The sequence below is a fragment of the Alligator mississippiensis genome, chromosome 1, assembly GCF_030867095.1.
Source record: "Alligator mississippiensis isolate rAllMis1 chromosome 1, rAllMis1, whole genome shotgun sequence".
NCBI lineage: Eukaryota > Metazoa > Chordata > Crocodylia > Alligatoridae > Alligator > Alligator mississippiensis.
Window position 1 is genome coordinate 362,671,038 of NC_081824.1, and position 20,082 is coordinate 362,691,119.

At 39.3% G+C, this 20,082-nt stretch overlaps 1 protein-coding gene across 5 annotated transcripts in view; it reads left to right on the forward strand.

Moving 5' to 3' along the window:
- Nucleotides 1–20,082, forward strand: part of NALCN (sodium leak channel, non-selective) — a 505,598-nt gene that overhangs the window by 1,424 nt on the left and 484,092 nt on the right. The window contains exons 2-4 of one of the 5 annotated variants that reach the window (XM_019486907.2): nt 1,960–2,129; nt 6,190–6,363; nt 8,598–8,780. In XM_019486907.2, coding sequence (XP_019342452.1) covers nt 6,256–6,363; nt 8,598–8,780 — 291 coding nt within the window. In that variant the 5' untranslated portion in view covers nt 1,960–2,129; nt 6,190–6,255. The remainder of the gene's footprint in view (nt 1–1,959; nt 2,130–6,189; nt 6,364–8,597; nt 8,781–20,082) is intronic. The other 4 variants (XM_019486906.2, XM_019486908.2, XM_019486909.2 and 1 more) reach the window with 4 other exon arrangements.

Below are 20,082 nucleotides of genomic sequence, written 5' to 3' on the forward strand. Positions count from 1 at the left end.
CTTTTGAAAAGAATGCAACTCTCCCCTTTGCCACAATCTAACCATTAAGCCTGTATTATATAGCCATAGATACACTTTATTACCATATGGGATGCCCACCCTCACAGGGCGGTCACTTCTCAGCATTTACCATAAATTACCATGGAGCAAAACCTAAACCTATCTCAGTTTTCCCTGTGTACAGAGGATAGAAGGTATGTGAACCAAAATGATATTTAGAACCCAAAAGCAAGTTCAGTAGATATTATTTTTTGGCAGCCAGTTTTGGAAGGCTGTATCACCATTTTCACTATCTCAAAGAAAAAAATTATGGAAGTGTGGTGGAAGACTAAACCAAACCAAAACTAATTGTGTTTAAAATCCAAACAATGACACCAGAGCACATAATGTGCATGTATGCTCTAAGTATATATATTATATATTTTATAATATATGTTATAGTATTTTGAAATAATCTCTGTTGTATATTTCAAGACATATAGTAAAAAAAGTGGGAAGTGAGGTCATAAGGCATTGTTGATAAGTTTCTGTAAGCAATAATTCTCTAGGCAGATCCGTTGTAGTCACATTTATGTTTAATCCTGGCTACTAGCTACATCTGACTTCTCCCAAGAGGAATAGTATGTTTAGGACGTGAATGATGCACGTATACGAACCAAAGCCATTGACATAGCAAGACCCAGGAGACCTTTTCGGTTCTTATGCAACTTTGAAAAATGATGACAATATTAAAGCAATAGGAACCTCCCTAAATCTGAAAATTGCAATATGATTCTTGTTATTTGGCTTACAAGTCTTAGCATTTGCTGCCAGGCTCAGTGCTTGCCCAACTGTTTTGTATAACTGGTGACCAAATGAGAATCTAATTGTGGTAGGTTTTATGAGCTTTCCTTTGGACTATTTCCCTTATGTAGAAAAAGGAAATGGAAAAAAAAAATTATTAGGAGAAGGAAACTTGAATGACTTCAGAACAAAAACTAAACAGCTGATTGCATTTAAAAATTGCAGTTTACTGATTGAAGGCAGAGTCGAGATATACTTTCTATATTAACTAAATCAGAGATTCATAAGGGCCCATCTCAGTTCATCAGATGCTTTCAGCATCATGACAGACAGGCCTGTCCCTGGGTGGGGAGGGAGGGAGGGCAAATCAGGGCTACTGCCCTGGGCCCCGCATGTTGGGGGGGCTCCACAGAGCTGGGAGGAGTGGCTGCTTTGTGTCCAGTCACTCACTACTGCCCCCTGCCAATGGTGACTGCTTCACATCCAGGGTGTGTGGGGTCAGGGCCCTATACGAGTTGATTTGCCTTGGGCCCTGTACCCTGCTCGAGTCGGCTCTGATGACAGATTATGCATCTCTGATTTAGTTAGTCTCTAAGGTACACCTCTACCATGCCTTCTGCCTGACTTCAGACTAATATGGCTAATGACCTCTCTTATTTTACTGATTATGTTGAAAAAGAGAGGAGGAAAGAAGAGACTGTTTTGTTTAAAGTTTTGTTTTGGATGGAAAAACAGTTTCCATAAAGGCATCTAAAGAAAACATTTTCTGTTTGAACCTAGTTGTGAGCTCATACCCTCATCCACCCATGGCATGTTCCTCCCACTGGTAACTTGAGTCTTTTGTTCCTCTTTTCCTGTTTACAGGGTTAACAGAGTACAGGGAACTAGTGTCAGTAATCTTTAGAACTGCTGGTTTTAATCCCAGTGGGAGGTGAAGTGCCATCTTTTGGGTATTGTCTTCATTTTCCTCCTATGGGGGTTTATTAATTTTTTAAAATAAAATTTCAGGATTTATAAACTCCTATAATTTTATGGAGTCTTTTGCCTGATTTTTCTCTTTCAGTGTAAATCACACCAAGTTAAGTAAAAAAGAAATCCTTCTAGTTATCAATAATCATTTGTGACTTCATTCTTTATTAGTGTATTCCCTAGGAGCTTGTGTATGTTTTGTTGCAGAAATTGCCGTAATGCAATTATCTTATTTACTGCAAACTAACAACAGACCCTGTATGAGACAAACCATGGGTTTCCCAGACTGTACCTTACATTGGATCAATCACTTGCTTTTCATTTATTCTTCTCTCTTTTTGGATAGTGAAGACTTCCATCAGACAAGAAGTCTTAAGGTCAGTAGCAGATGGCGCACACTGGAATTGTGCCTTCTTTTCATTATCCTCTTTGGGCACTTGGGGTCTAACTGACTTCTTTGTTACACCATTTATTATACCAGTGTTACCCTGTTTCATTTCAGTGGATACTACAGATCTGTTTTAATGGTGGTAAATCAGCCTATTTTCCTGAAGTTCTGTTCAGATGTGGTTTTGAAATTGTCTTGTTGTGATTTTAATTTTCTTTGATTGAACATACCTGCTGGCTCTCATAGAAAAAGAGAACAGACTGACCTAATGCATCCAGTGGGCTTCTTGCCTGAACATTTTTTTTAACTTGTTCTCTTGTTTTTTCCTTTGGCTTGTATTTGCATCTAAAAATAAAACAAAAGGAGATATTTAAAATCAAAAGCTAAAACAACACATTGCTACACAGGAAAGCAGCAACCTACACAAGTACTATGAATTTTTATGGCTGATATTGTTCTACAGAAACCCCCCCCAGCAGAACCAAAAGAAATATGAAATGAGCATAGCCAGAGACAGCAATGTTCTCCTTATCAATGCCAGTTTTTCATCCAGAGTGTAGGTATACCCCATTTTTTTTAAAAGCTTCAGAGTTAGAAATATCCTGTGTTCATTTTAGTTTGTGAGTAAGGAAAGGACATGGTTAGAATTGGGATCAGAATTTCAGAAAAATTGTGTTCAGGGGTTACACTTAGTATAATTTCTTCACATTCAGCAGAGTATGACATTTGCTTCATTTTTTCCTTGTTTAAAAACCAACAAGAAAACAGAAGTTCATAGACTAAGGGGGTTGCAAAAAATCTCATTAAGTCATTCTAAAACTCATTTTAGGGTTGTCTTGGCTTTGTGATCTTAGCTTACTGGCCGTTCCTAAAAAAAGATATCCTGTTCATTTCACATCTGTAAAATAAGCAAATTTATCCTTCTATTTTATATATAGTTCTTTTCTTTCTACTCTCTGCTTTGCTTATTCATTTGCCCTAGTTTAGAAGTAAGAGGAAGCAAGAATGGACTGTAAGGAGGATAGAAAACCAGTTGGATCATAGGGCTCATTGTCTAGTTGACAGTATCTAATGGAGTTCCCCAGGCATTGGTCTTGGGGCCAGTTTTGGTCTTCATCAACAACCAGGAAGATGGGATGGAGTGTACCTTTAGCAAGTTTGCAGATGACACCAAACTATAGATAGTAGTGGATATTTTGGAGAGCTAGGATTCGGAGAGACCTCAAGAGATTGGGGGACTGGAGCTAAAGGATTTTCATGAGGGTCAGTAAGGAAATGTACAAAGCCATGCACTTATGCAAGCTGGAGACGAAATGGCTAAGCAGTAGCTCTGCAGAAAAGGACCTGGGGATTACAGTGGACAACAAGCTGGATATGAGCCAACAGTGTGCCCTTGTTGTGAAGAAGGCTATAATGGCATACTGGGCTCCATTAGTAGGAGGCCGCATCTGGAGTACTATGTCCAGTTTGGGCCAGTGCTATTGAAAGGATGTGGACAAATTGGAGTGAGTCAAGCCTAGGGCAATGAAAATGGTTAGGGTCCTGGGACACATGACTTACAAGGATATGCTGAGGGAACTGGGCTTATTTAGTTTGGAGAAGAGAAGACAGAGGGGGGATTTAGTAGCCTGAAGGTTGATTCCAAAGAAGATGGAGCTAGACTGTTCTCGGTGGTGGCAGATAACAGAACAAGGACTAATGGTCTCAAGTAGCACCCCTGGAAGTTTAGGTTAGATATTGGGAAAAACTTTCTCACTGGGAGAATAGTTAAGCACTAGAGCAGGTTACCCAGAGATATTGTGCAATCTCCATCCCTGGAGGTTTTTAAGGCCAGCCTAGACAAAGCCTTGCCTGGAATTATGTGGTTGGTGATGGTCCTGCTTTGAGCAGGGGGTTGAACTAGATGAATTCCTGAGGTCTAATTTTCTATGATTCTGTTAAGCACTATGCCTGATCTGTTTACCTATGGCATTTGGCTTCTACTTGATGAGCTTGATGAATCCAAACCATTCTTGGCATTTACAGTTCATGACCGTGTATATGTTCCAGTTAGTCCAGAAAGAATGCATGCTGTAGTGGACAAGCAGATTGATAAGAATCTCATTATTAGCAGTGTGCTTATCTTCATACTCAATAAACATATAAAGAAGTACTGCTGAAAGAAGGGTAATACAGAAATATGTATGATAACCAACTGACAAACTAGAACTTTAATTCATCTTCTGCCCCAAACCACACACAACTTGTTATTTAACAGTAACATTTCTAAAACAACATCAGTAGTAGTTCACCAGTCAATGCACAGTTCCTGAATATATTTCCCATAATAACTTTATGGACTTTGCTCTGCTAATCTATTGTAATTTATTTTCTTTACTGTTGATCAAAGACAGTAACTCAATTATGACTGGAATGGGTCAACAGTATTAACATGATAATTACTGTTTTTTATTTTAAAATAATATGATCAAAGAACTGATTAAGTAAGCATATTTTATAATGTGGATTTTTTTTTCTTCTGCAGAGATCTTAGGATCTCCAGAAGTTTCCTACTGAGAGTGCTTCCCTTTCAGTTAATTTTTTCTCAGTCTTGCATGCTGTCATCACCAGATTGGTGTGAAGCTTCATGACATCAAAACCTGTCATGACAACCATGAGGCTTTGAGGATTCCCTATTGTGTTTTGGTTTATGTTACACTTAGTAAGTGGGAAAATTAGGAAGTGGGTCAGTAGGAGAAGGCAGGAGCAGAAAGGAGGTAAAGGAAACAGTATCAAAATAGGAGGTAAGGACCAGAAAGAAGAAAACAAATGAAGAACAGAGGTATGAGGGAAGACAGAAAGAGCTTTGTGGAAGTTGACAGGGAGAACTTTATATGTACACAGGACAGCATAGGATAAAGCATGGACGTGCTCATTTGAAAAATCTTAGAAGTGGATGATGGAGAGTGATATCATTGGTGGACTGCTTGATATTGAATGACTGCTGACAGGTCATGTCAGTATACACTTTACAGGTGTTTGAAGATTAAGACAAGCAGCATATGCTTGATGTGATAGGGTATGTCTATGCCAAGTCCATGGCACCTCCTAGGGAGGAGTGCTGTCAAGCAGACCTCACTCAATTGGTCTCACTCGTATCAAACCTGGAAACGCAGCAGTGAAAGTCATCTGCATGTCTCTCTGGCTCCATGGAAGCATGTTGGAGCAGAAGTTGTGAGAACAGCTCCAGTGGCTGTCCCTGGTGGTTGAAGCCACTCCATATTTTCAGGCATGGCTTATGTGAGTGGGCACTGTAGGGACACATTGTAGACTTGCCCACTGAGAAATGGGATCCTGTGAAGGAATACATAGAGGCATATGTAATATTTGGATGTGGAGTAATGATCTTGCTAGTGAAGAAAAGGTATGAGCCTATGCATGCAGGGTGGGGTTCTGTCCCAGGAAGACAGTTCCTCCCCTGAATCCCCATTGTACAAGCTATGCCATCCCTTGGGATGGTGGAACTTCTTCATCTCCTGGACTTATCCAGCTCTGTGGGCATCTATGTATTTGTTGTGTTGGAGGGGTGGGGCTGAAGAAGGCTTCTGAGAATTCCATCTCGGCCCCAACTCATGTGAGGTATTTCACATCCCTTCAGTTTTTGAAATGTGTGTGTGTCTGCTCCCCTGAGAGGAGGGGTTCTGAATGGGCCTACTCTGACAAAGTCTAAAGACTGGTGCCATTACATTCATTGGTGCCCTGTCAAGTACACACAGACAACCTTTGCTTAAGTTTATCCATGGGACAGTATTCTCCTTTTCATTACAAGGGCACAACTGATAATAATCTATCTGCTTTGCTAGATTTTTATAAATATTTTAGACACATACTTATTTGTAAGCTTTTTTAATCCAATGTGATTCACTTACGTTGTTTTCCACAGTGTTTTAATAAGGGAGACAATCTGTTAATCAATGGATACAAGAGAGACCTGGCATAATGATACTTGTTATACGTTTACAAAGCTTTTCCAAAAGTCTTTTAAACATGTTTTATGTTTTGTTTAATAGGTTGATGCCCCTTTTTCTTTTTTCAAGGGGGTTTCACCATTATAGTTCATCAAAGTTAACTCCAGGATGCTCAAACGGAAACAAAGCTCGAGGGTAGAAGCCCAGCCAGTTACAGACTTTGGCCCTGATGAATCTTTGTCTGACAACGCAGATATCCTGTGGATTAACAAACCAGTATGTTTCTCTTTCAAGAATTATCAATTATAATTTAAACATTACTATTAGAGCATATTCTTCCTGGGAAATTTAGGAACTTAGGAAACTTAAGAATGATTTTGAATAAATAGAGGTCAGCAAGTAGTTGGCTAGCTGAAGTTGCCAATCAGTGAGTACATATTTGAAAATATTTTATTTCATTTTTCCCCCCCATCAATTTTTGGGAAGTAAAAAGTATAATCATTGAATATGCTGCAACAAATTTGTTAAAAAATCTTTTTTTCCATAGTCTTTCCTTGAGCATGGGTTGCCAACATTGCTTAATTTAAATTTCAAATCCGATTGACAAAATGATGTCAGAAAGAAAATCTTGAGAGTGAGGCTTAGACTGTTGAAGTGGGTGGCTAGTATTTGGAAGGTGCTGATTTCTTGAAGCTCCTAGTTCTTTGTTGCTGTAAAACTAGTAATTAGCTTGTTCCTTTTAATCCACATCACAAAGTCTTTCAGTGTATTTGGCCCAAAGAATAAGTAACTCCAAACTGATGAAATAATGTTATTCTTAACATGAAAATGATACTAAGCCAGGGAGTTCTCAGGATTTCTCCAAGTTTTGAAGTGCTCTTATTTTTGCTGAGAATCTGTTTTATGCTTTTCTCAAAATATAGGAGAAATGCTTATCTGTACAAGGAAAAAAAAATATCTGAAATTAATCCATATCAGTGGCATTCCTTAAATTGTCATCTGTGTTGCCATGGGGATATAAGAGCCATTCAGCTTTGTTTCAGTGCTTACATCCATTCACAAGAAAACACTTATGCATTAACTACTCATACTAACTACTTTTAAACAGAATACTAACTCTTGCAACAAACTCAAGGAGTCACTACAGAAACATAAAATATAATACATTACTTATGCACTATTTCAATACACAGTGATTGGAAATATTTTTCTTCTTGAGATATTGACTATGTAGTCATATTGTAGAGGATAAGATATGCTTAGTGTGTATGATGTTGAGATATTTACATGACAATATGGTGAATATCCTTTTTTGGTTATCTACCATGTCTTATGATGCATAATGCTTTGTTAAAGCTAAGATTGTCTGGTGACTAAAAAGACCCAGGATGCTATTAGTAGAATACAGACTCTTTCATAAAACCAGATTCAGGCCAGTTCATTAATGAAAGAAAGTCATTGTAAATATTGTAGTCATTAGGGAAATTACTACAGACCTACCGCTTACTTTATGTCCAATTGAACACAATTATAAATTTTGTCTCTACATCTGTTTTTCAGTGCCAGTGATATGTGAGGAATTGGCTGGACGTAGAAATTAATCTTATGTTTAAAAAGGAATGTAAGCACATAGTTTTTGAGTACATGATTCTGTTGTTCTTTATTGACACACTTAACCCTCTCAGTTCTAAACCATTATACATATCTGGCTTCCAAATATTTTCAGTAGTATTTTAAATACTTAAAAATGTACCCATTATATCCAATTATATACCAGTTTTTACTGCATACTAAACCCACTCTCATACTTGGCACAATTTGTCACCCTTGTTAGAAAAATGAGCAGAGGCAAAAATCTAAACAGTTACAGAAAATGAACTTTCCTTGTACTGTAGAGATGCTTGTTTGGAATGAAATTGAGGTAAACTGGTACGGGGAAGCTTCCTTTTCTGTAAGCATTCTTTTTATAAGCAGATGGAAATCTTTCAGCGTTTACAACTCTCTTTAAATTACTTCTGGGGCCATATGATGACTTAAGTAATAAATTTACAAATCAGTTTTTTAAATACTCTTAAGTAATACCACCAACAGTCCTATAAGAGTAGCTTCTTTTATTTTCACCACAGAAATATAAAACATTTTAATGCAGGAAGTGTCATTATGTAAAAACATTTTATTAGAATTTTGTATTTTCAATATGACAGCTTGTTCAAGGCTACGATGTAACAGGTGTGAAGTTAGAAATTAGAATTTTCCAGTTCCTAGTCCTGCACTAGATCTTCAGTCTATTAGATTACATGACCCTCCAAGTGATTTCCTTATGTTTTCTATTTTATTTTTAAAATAGAATCAGAAATATCTATCTCTGGACAGTGACCATACAAATATGGATCATGCCATTTTAAAAATAAACTTGTTTACATAAAATACTGCCACTAGGACCTATAGGCTTCAAATAATTGTGCTATTTTAGATGATCAAAACCATATTGTAACCCTTGTTTTTTTCAGTGGGTTCACTCTTTATTACGTATCTGTGCCATCATCAGCGTCATTTCTGTTTGTATGAACACCCCAAAGACCTTCGAACATTATCCTCCTCTTCAATATGTGACATTTGCTCTAGATACACTCTTGATGTTTCTCTATACTGCAGAGATGATAGCAAAAATGCACATCCGTGGAATAGTCAAGGTGAGCATTTCAAAATGTTTTCTGTCATGAAAATGTATTTGAATGTATTCTAATGATGTGTTTACAATTTTAAAATATGTATTCAGTTCTTTTTCTGTGAATGTGTTCCACTGCATGCCATAACATGATACAGAAATTGTTATTCTGGACTACAGGCATACCAGTAAGAGTTTTACATAATGCAAACATTATGAGTTAAATATAGATCTTTTTTATTTTCACCCTATTAAGACTAGGTATCTTCATTAGGAAGTTGTTTGATTAAAGTAAGATTAAACATTTCATTAATATTCCATTTTTTGTGTAAGCTAAATCAGGGATTTGTTGTGCTTCCTTTTTTATTTCATAGAATATACACATCTAAACTTTGGACATCTTTGCTTTTGATACTAACTTAATCTGATTCTATCTGTTGGGATGATTATTTATGATACTGGAAAATATAATCTGCAGCCTTTTCTATAAATTTCTAAAGTGTTTATCCCTTTTTAGCATTGTTTCACTGATTTTATTCTACCTGTCAGATTAAACATACAAATTCAGTTTAAATACAGGCAAATCTGTGGAAAATAGAGCAGAGAAGGCATCATTATTACATTGTACTGTCTAATCACTTTTAAATAAAATAATAGCGTTATTATATCAGTATTATACAGACCAGATTATCAGTATTTTAATTTCCTCCCTTCCTCTGTCTAATAGTTTAGTGACTGCAGAGACTAGTTATGCATTGTATTCTAACTTTACATTGTGCTTTAGCACATGATTATCTCTGCGCCATTTTGTTACGTTATATACATTATATGTTTTGTATTAGTAATAAATGTTATCAATTTTAGTATCAACATCTAGATAGCTGCCTGATGGTGGAGAGTCTGTGTACGTCCTTGTGCATTGTATAGACCACATATTGCTTTTCTGTGGGTTCATCTACATGAGATGCTTACTGCAGAGTAGGCTAGTTAGCTCTGCAGGATCACCATCTACACAAGTGGTGCTATTAGGCCAGAGTAAAGAACTCCACCATAGAATATTATTGCCCAACACAAGTGCTATTCTACAGTGGAATTATTTACTCTGTTGCAATGCATGTGTAGACGGTCACTAGGGCTGGCTGGGGCATGAGGTTGCTACAGTGTGGTGCTAGCCAGCAGGTAGCTCTGTACTGTAGCCATAACTGACCCGAGCAGGGTGTGGGGCCCAGGGCAAATCAGCCCATGCGAGCCCCCCTCGATCCAATCCCATGGGCCCCGGATCCGATGAATCGGCATGGGGGGGTGGGGGCTGGATGTGGAGCCACTGCTCTGCTCTGCTCAGCTCCGTGTTGCTGCTGCTGCGCCTGGCTCCGTGGGCCCACCCAAAGCACAGGACTCAGGGCGGTTGCCCTGATTTGCCCCCCCCCCCCCCCCCGTGCTCCCCGCCTCCAATCGGGGATGGCCCTGACCGTAGCACCCTCATGTCCCAGCCAGCCCCTCTGCAGCCCATTGAGCTTTGTAGGAGCAGTTCTGGCCTGGCAGGATGACCCTCCAGATACTCTGCCAGCTGTGGCTGTGCTGCCCTGGCTCTGTATGCTGCAGTCTTGGACTTGTGTAAATATTGCTCGTGGGAGAAACAAATTCCGGCGCGAACTGCACTGACGTTTATTGCATCAAAACAATTTCATGTATAGATGTGCTCTATCAGTGTATGGTAGCAGGATGTGAGCAAAAAGACAGGGAGCCATCAACTCCTGTGTTTATTGCTGAATGCATTTTGCACTGGCCATGTGTGACCTGAAGTGGTATGAACTGAGGTAAGGAATCAGTGGCCAAAATTTATACACAAAAAGTATGAAGAGTCACAATTCACTGTTTCTGGCATGAAAAGTTGTGAGGTAGTAATTTAAGTTTAATTTCTTGAGCTGTGTGAGAGGATTATCAAAACTTCACTCACTATGGGCATTTGAGGACCATGAGTAATGTATCACAGCAGTTTCCAGACACATACACAGAATCTTGTAAGCTTGTTTTTATGGATGTGATGAACTGATTTTCATTGAATCTGATGAGATTTGTTCTATTACTGGGGTTTTCAACGTTTTGAAAGGTTTTGAAAGATCATTGTACCTCTCAGCGGCCGGATGTGGGACAGTATACCCCCAGCTGCTGAATAATGGGGGTGTGGAGTGCAGACGGACACAGAGCGGCAGCAGCCACTGCATGCAAGCTTCCCCAACCCGTGGCACCTACACAGCAACACGGGATTATGCATGGTGGTGCTCCGTTCCCGCCTGCTTATACTCCCTAGGGCCTTCTCAAGTACCTACAGGGGTATGCGTACCCCTGGCTGACAACCCCTGTTCTATTATATTGAAGAAGTATATGGGGTTGCCTCTCTTGCATTTGATCTTTTTTTTTTTTTCTGTACATTAATCATATTTATATAGATAGATGGATTACTAAGGAGTTTTAAAACTGCATTAGTAAATTTTACACTTTCCTTAATAGATAAAAATAAGGTAAAAGTAGATTAAGCTTGAATCACTTGCACACAAAAGTGATTATTTAACTGTAATAGAGCTACATTTAGTTTTATGTAATTTCCTGAGGTTTTACCTACAACTGTACAGACTAAGAGTTCAGCTTTTACTCACGCAAGTAGTTTTTGCTTAAATAAATAACCCAATTGGCTTCAATGGTGCTACTTTTATAACTAAAAGCTTGTCATATTGGAAAAGTTTGGATCAATATTTTATGTGGCATCTTTCAGAAAAAAACATATTGCAGTATCTTTTAACATTAAATCATAGTGAAAACATTGTATTTGAGTACTTTGAATACTTCATTAAGTGATTCTTGGAATAATAATCAATGAAAAATCTATTTTCCTTGGGTGATTTGACCTGGTCTTTAGTTGATATTTTATGATGAAAAATGTTAGTTGAATTATGTATTATTTTTTCTGACAGTTGCATCATGTGCTAAGAGCTTCAAAACAAAATGGCCAGCACAGTAACTTCCCTAAAGAGATCACAGTCTAACATATTAATAGTCCATGGCACATGTTTAAGAAAGGGATATGAAATATAGATACTAAGGAAGTTAGATGCGATAATACAAACTATACTTAAGTCAGTATTTATTTTTGTCATGGCAGCATGTAGATGTATTATAGATATTCCACATCTTTGCTCTCAAAAACTGACTGCTTTCTAGTAGCTATTACTGTAGAAATGACCTTTCAGGGGTAATTTGAATGAGTATAGACATAGCTTCATGGACTAATGTAGGAAACGTGTTCGATGCTCAGGAAGCAATGTGGAGAAAAACCGCAAATAAGTATATGGGAGGTTTTTCTTATTTTACTTTATTATTGACTGTATTCCAGATGAAAACATATGTTTAACAAAATCCCAGGCACATTTTCTATTCCCTCAGATCTTGTTGTAGGAATGTTGTTTTGAAAACACAAAATACTAGAATAGTTTACTTTGTATTTTTTGTCTAGACTTGCTCAAAATTTATATACAACTACCAAGAGGACTAGTGATATTTTGTGGGACGGTACATGAAGTGTATATAATACATAGCAGAATTCAACCAATTTGGTTTTGTTCCTTGGGATATTCTTATGTTATAAAATATTGGTATATTAAATACTTTCAGCGCATAGAGTTTTTAAATTGAACAGTGATAGCTTATTTTACTATTTAATCCTTTCATTACCTATAGTTTACAATAAGGGTGGTCAACCTGTTACGTGGGTACAAGTGGCACAGGCAGCCTTTGTGTATAGCATGCGGCAGATCAGGGAGGGGATGGGCATCACAGCAGCAGATAGGGCAGGAAGCAGAAAGCAAAACAGTAAATCAGGCAGTGGGGACAGGTCTGGGGGCAAAACGCACAGCAACCCCCCCGGCAGAGGAAGGGGATCAGAGTGACACTAGGGGAGGGTGTGAAGTTAATTTGTGACACGCCTGCCAAAAAGATGGCCCCCACTAGTCTAAAAAATATCAGCTATGAAGCAGATTGAAAAATCTTTTTTCTTTTTTACTATATCAGTTAAGGAAACATATCAGTTTATTAAGTGCAAGATAATTTAATGTTTGTACCTGTCTTTTAATGGAACATTTTTAATGAATTAATTTAACTGCTGATTAATTACTTCATCAGATGGATTATCCAAGTAATAAGAGGAACTGTGATAGCTTATTAGTCTGAGTTTTGTATGCACTGTTAGATGTAGCAAAAGGTTTTCTTAATAATAAGCCAACAATTTGGATTTTGGTAATGAAAAATCGAGTATATTAACTAGGCTTTATAGTCACATTTAATATGGTTAAGGTAGTTTATTTTCACAAAGCTTATTTATATAAGTTCTCTGTATTTCATGGATATTGAAGTTTCCATACTTAAATATTTCCTGGTACCTTATACATAAATCATTCAATTTAGTGATTTTTACACATTGCACATTCTGTTCTCTGAGTTGCTTATGCATTTGTGGATTGTGTGACTTAACTAAATTAGTATGTTTTGTAAGAAAAATCCATGAAGTGTGTTAACAGATGTCTACTAAATCCTGTTATGGGTATGTCTTAAAAATACTTAGCATTTTAGAAACTAAAATGAAGTACTTGAGAGAACCATTCAGAGACTGAAAATTGTTAATTGTTCAACGTTGACTTTTTTTTCCAATGTATTACGTTTAGCAAAATTTAAGAGGTTCTGATGTATGTGAAATAGGAGATGAACCTGACACCCTTCAGCACAGTAGAGAAGAACTTGACATCTATATTAAATCATTATAGACGGAGGTCCTTCCAGCACTTACGGCCCCAATCTTAAGGCACGTTTACACATTCTGATTAGAACGCATCAGAGCAGACTCGATTAATCGAGTCTGCTGGAGGGTTCTAATCAGAATGCTCCGGTGTGCTGAAGTGTCTCATGTATTTAGTATTCTTGCATTTCAAAATGGCAGCCAGGGTGCTTTAACTAAATCTCACTTCCACCCCAGAGTGAATTCATAGGTGACCTTAATATCTAACCACTACTTCATGGTACTTGCTTCTTATTCTCTGCTTTTGTACTTATGGATGGAAACCCCACATTTTGATGCTTGAGATCATGACATTAATGCAGTGTGTGTGTGTGTGCTTGTGTGTTTTCATTTAAATACTTGCTAGGGTTGAGTAAGCAAATAAAGAGATGGGTTAGCAATTGAATTGGAAGAGAAACACAATATTCTTTACTTGTCAGTTTTTTTCTCTGTCAGACGATGCTACACAAGCATATTTACAGGAGAGCCTCAAACCCTGTTTCTGAGAGTATAGCGTCTTTTTCTTCCTGTTCTTTCCCTATTAACTGGCCTCAGCTCTGTGCGCTACATGAGTGGTGGAGTAGGATCTCTTGTCATGCTTCCAAGGACACTAGTTGCTGCTTGTAGTGTAAAAGTTCCCTTATATTCAAACAACACAGGCAAGAGCTTTTTCAATGACTGCTACACAGATATACTAGATGTGGAAAAATCAGCCATCTTTGCACATTTATTTTGACACAGTCATAATATGGTCCATAGGGTATAAAGAGAATACATAACTGCATGGTATAGTGATAATAGCACGAGTTGTGGACAGCTGCTTTCTTCATGCTGATTGTTCCCTGGTTTTCATCTGTCATCTGCCCACCTTATAATATGACCGTGATTATGTTTTCTTAAAGATTTATTCAACTGAACACACACACTGTATCTTTTCTTTCTATTTTGTAGGGAGTGAGTTTTCTTGAAGATTTGTTTTGTTTCATATATGATTTTGCAAGCGGAGTTTTGTGAAGATGGGAATATGCAGTGAACTTTATTTGTGTACAGCTGGGCACTAGGTGATGGGATGTAGCCCAATATTTCTGTTATGAATCACCTTTAGCCAAAACTGCTTCCCATCTTTCTGCCTTTCAATGCTAATGCATGGGAGTAGGTTGAACTATGAGGCTAGACAGCTGAAGTAGGAACAAGGAAGGGCTGATTGTGTGTGAGGATGGCCAGTAATGTCATGGGTTGTTATGCCAGGGGGAAGCATTTAGAGATTTCACTCCTGAAAAGAGGGCAGGGCATTGGAAAGAGACATTTAAATTGTCATGGGACAAGAGATATCTGCTATGAAGTTGTGCTTGGAGCCTACCCAGGAGGTTTTATATCTTACAGATAAAACTTAGTTCTTTAGCTGCATTGCCAGAGTATCACCATTTAGTATATTCAATCCATGTAAATACCTTAGTGTCAAGGTTGATGGTTCTTTTGTGAAGAGTTTAGATTATTGATTTCTGTAGGATGTTTTGAATAGGGATGATCCCGTCTCAGACAGGGGTTGGACTAGATGACCTCTAAAGGTCCCTTCCAGCCCTACTTCTCTATGATTCTAAAATTATTTTTAGAGTTTAATCTCTATTAGATTAAATTGAATCCAGTATAAATGTAAACATAAAAAGAGGTCTCCTTTCCCCCTTTAACTACTAGAACAGAGTTACATATTTCTCTACAGGACTTTCATCGATTAACATTTATTCTCTGCCCGAAAGGTGAAAATTAACAGGCTGCTCTATGTCTGAGTGCTTCTCCTTGTCAGTTTCCCATCAAGGGCAGCACTCAGCTAACAAGGAAATCTGGGTAGGCATGAATACATGCCAGAAAAAATCTCAGAAGATACTTAATTTATGGCATCCAAATTGGATACAAAAAAAGACCTGTCAGAGTTTTCTAATTTTTTTTTCCTCAAAAGCAGGAGCTTTTAATGTGAAATATGTCTCTACTTTGGCTGAAGGTAAGTATTAAACTTAGAGGTCTCTTGACTTTGACTTGTCCTAATATCAAAATACGATGTGCAAATTTCTTTAGTTCAGAATGTAAGATAAGATTTAATGAAGGTTTAATAAAAGCAGGTTATTGTGTATTTTAAGAACAAGCAGTTCTTTATATTTGAGGGAGATAACAGCTTTTTTTCTATGTTAACTGCAATTGAAGTAGATAACTCCTCTCATAGATGGGTTCCAAATTAAACAAACAACAAAAAACGTATTTTTCATGTTGAGGATAAAACTGTTTAAGAGGCTATTACCCAGTACAATATCTGATCCTGGTGATGCCTCAGTTTCCTGCAGTGAGACCATAGATTTACCCTTCTGATTAAATCATAGAGTTCATATCTTTTGGCTTGAAATAGTATTTAAAGGTTTGTTTTTTGGGAATTGGCTTATAGGTATATGTATTTGTATTAGAATGGTTCAGGATGGGCACCAGGGGTTAATTGATTTCTAAAAAGCTTGGGTCACATGCACATAGTTTCACACAGCCTTCAAAGCAAACAGGCTGTCTAACACAAGGCCAGCGGAAATACAGAGTCTGAGAAACCGGGGGCATGTACCATACTGTTCCATAACATGAGATAAGGTGGCATCAGCTAACAAGGCCCCAGAGCAGGGGGTGGGGAGTGCCGAGTCCTGATTTTGGGCGAACAGACCAGATTAGGAGAAGACCTGGAAAGACCCAATTAGTATGTGTATATATGATGAGCTACGTGGATGTATGACAGCCATACAGAGAGACCAGTCAGCGATAGTCATGGATGAAGAGTCATCAGGAGGGAAGGAGAATACAAAAGAAGAACTTGAGAGTAAGGAAGGGTCCTACCCAGGTCCTTTCTCCCCATCCTGCCCAGCTCTTTCTCCTTGAGGGCTCCCTGTCCCCTGGGAGGGTCCCAAAGCCACCATGGGCAGAGGACACACCACCAGCCCATCTCATCCACCCCACTGGGGGGGTGGGGCCTCAGTATCCCACCCCCAGGCTGCTGACATGCTGACAACTGGCACCTAAGAGAGAGCCTTAGAGTGAAGACTGCATCCTGGCCTGGTGTACTTTGACTCTGATGACAGCCTTAGGATTTGGTAGATATATAGAATTGCTTGATTGTTTGTATCGGTTCTTTTCTGTTATCACTGTATATCAATAAATTTGTCTGTTATCGAATGGGAAGGTCGTGGTCAGTTTGAGGGTAGGGGAGGGTCTCTCCCTGGAACAAGGCATCTGGGTCCTAAATCCAGAGCCAACAATATCCATCCACATTCTTCCATAGATCACCAAATGTTAATGAGGACTCCAGACAGAATACATGGATGTCCAGCAACCATATTGTGGATCTTTCCCTGTTTGATCTGTTTGACCATGTTTTGTTCCCTTTAGGCTATAGTTCATCTCCTGTGATCACTATACCATTTGTCTTGTTAATGCAAGTCATTTGAAGGGACTGACACCTGTTCAATTGCCATACATAATCCTCCCTAGGCTACCTCCTTCCAGAGATGCTGGATTTCCACTCTACTGTATCAGGGTTCTAGAATTATTCTTGAATTCTGAGGGGGCAGGAAACAATTCCAAGGATGGACACTGATCTTAAAGTAATATTTTACCTAAGCAGAGCAATCCCTTAGTCCATGTCAAAGCATAATGCAGAAAGAGAACACTATGGGAAGTCACACGTGCATATTCCCCCAGGAATAATACTGTGCCACTGGGGGGGAAAAGAATCCCCGGTGCCTAAAATACAGATGATTATTTTCTAATCTCTAACCTGATAAACAGTTCAAACAGCTTCTGGCAGACATTTTTGTCCTGGAGGACAGGGACTTCTGCAGCAGTCATCAATATTTATGTGCACTGGGCAATCATCTTTGATGACTGGGGTCTTACTTTTGTTGTTTTATCATCTGTCTCACTATACATCCCCCAGTGCAACTGAGTGGGCCTGGGCTGCCCAACTAATTCCAGCTATGTGCTAGATAAACCTCTCTCTCTTGGTTCAATCTCATATCAGTCACACTCCTCCTCAATACGCAAACCAAAATTTTGCCTACAGAAGTGCTCTCAGAAGCCCTTCTTTTTGTGCCACCTGAGCAACCTAACTTTAGCCAAGTGACTCACAGTTTTCCAAATGGATTTCTGAAAGTCACCTCCAATCCATAACATTTTTAAGAAACAGGTAGATACTTATCTGTAAAAAGTCATCTGTTACTCCTAATTGATAAATATACAGTTTGATAATGAGAATAATCTGAACAATCAGTGTGCAACTAAAGCTAATACTCTGTTACACCTATAGCAAGTATCTTAATTTAGAAATATTTTTATTTCATAGACATTAGGGCTGGAAGGGACCTCGGAAGATCATCGAGTCCAGCCCCCCGCCCAAAGGGCAGGAAGTCAGCTGGGGTCATAGGATCCCAGCAAGATAAGCATCCAGTTTCATCTTGAAGGTGTTCAATGAAGGCGCTTGAACAATCTCTGGTGGCAGGCTGTTCCAGACCTTGGGGGCTCGGACAGTAAAGAAATTCTTCCTTATGTCCAGCCTGAAACGATCTTGTAGTAGTTTGTGACCATTCGACCTCGTCATCCCTTGGGGTGCTCTGGTGAACAAACGTTCCCCCAGATACTGGTGGTCACCCCTGATAAACTTGTAGGTGGCCATCAGATCACCCCTGAGCCTGCGCTTTTCCAGGCTAAAGAGCCCCAGGGCTCTCAGCTTGTCATTGTAGGGTCTGCTTCCCTGACCTCTGATCATGCGCGTGGCTCTTCTCTGGACTCTCTCAAGCTTCTCCACATCCTTTTTGAATTGTGGAGCCCAAAACTGGACGCAGTACTCCAGCTGCGGTCTCACTAAGGTTGAGTACAAGGGGAGAATGACGTCCCGGGATTTGCTTGAGAAGCATCTATGGATGCAAGCCAGCGTTTTGGTCGCTTTACTAGCCGCAGCATTGCATTGCAGGCTCATGTTTATCTTGTGGTCAATGATGACCCCCAAGTCTCTTTCTTCCATAGTGCTAGCCAACATAGCACTGCCGAGCCTATAAGGATGCTGCGGGTTTTTTTTCCCCAAGGTGGAGAACCTTGCATTTATCGGCATTGAACACCATCAGATTCTCATCCACCCACTTGCTGAGCCTGTCCAGGTCAGCCTGGATCACCCGCCTGTCTTCTGGTGTGGATGCTTTGCCCCAAAGTTTGGTGTCATCTGCGAACTTGGCCAGTCCGCTTCTGACTCCAGTGTCCACATCATTAATGAAGATGTTGAACAGTATGGGTCCAAGGACAGAGCCCTGGGGGACCCCACTGGTCATAGGACACCACGATGAGTGCCTTCCATCAATTACTACCCTCTGGGTCCGACCCCGGAGCCAATTTTCCAGCCAGTGGATCGTGGAGGACCCAAGGCGACAATTGGCCAGTTTCTCCAAGAGGTGATCATGGGACACCAGATCGAAGGCTTTTTTGAAGTCAAGATATATGACATCAATCTCATCTCCCTTGTCCAGGTGATAGGTCACCTGGTCGTAGAAGGAAATGAGATTGGTCAAGCAAGACCTACCCACAACAAACCCGTGCTGGCTATCCCTTAAGATGTTGGCGTCGGCCAGTCCATTAAGGATGGCCTCCTTAATAAACTTTTCTAAGATCTTTCCTGGCATAGAAGTCAGGCTGATGGGCCTATAGTTAGCCGGATCCACTTTCCTCCCTTTCTTGAAGATAGGCACCACACTGGCCTTCTTCCAGTCTTCGGGCACTACACCAGAGTGCCAAGAGTTTTCAAAGATCCGCGCTAGAGGCTGGGCTATGATGCTTGCCAGCTCCTTGAGTACCCTGGGGTGAAGATTGTCAGGGCCGGCTGACTTGAAGGTATCCAGCTTCTCAAGATGTTCCTTCACGAAGTCAGCATTAATGGAGGGCAGGGGATCACCCTCACCCAGACTTCCCGGCCCTGTAGCAGGCATGGGCGTCCAATGGGGCTGATGAAAGACAGGCATCCTATATTTCATTTGATCTGTTTTTATTATATTTAACAAACCATCCCTCTTGCATTCCTAGCAGTCACTTTTAAAATTCCATGATGCTTTGCATGCATATGCTAGCTATAATACGAGGTGGAATTCAGAAGAGGTGCATTACGAGCACAAAGTAATTATAAGCTTGAAAAGGTTCCTTTTCTCCATTTATCATCTGTTCATATCACCAGTTTCCTGTCTATTGACTTCTACTGAGGAGCTATGAAACATATTCATCTATCAAGTACTTCTTTGTTGTATGTGGTTTTAATATGCATTTTTTGCCTTAACATATTCTTATTTCTTTACATGAATGGGAATAGAGCATTACACGTATATAATACTTGACTGACCTAGCCAAAATGCAATAATTTTACGCTACCTTATACATAATTCATTACTGAAACTGAATTACACTGATCATAAAAACTCATTTATACCAATTAAAGTTTTAC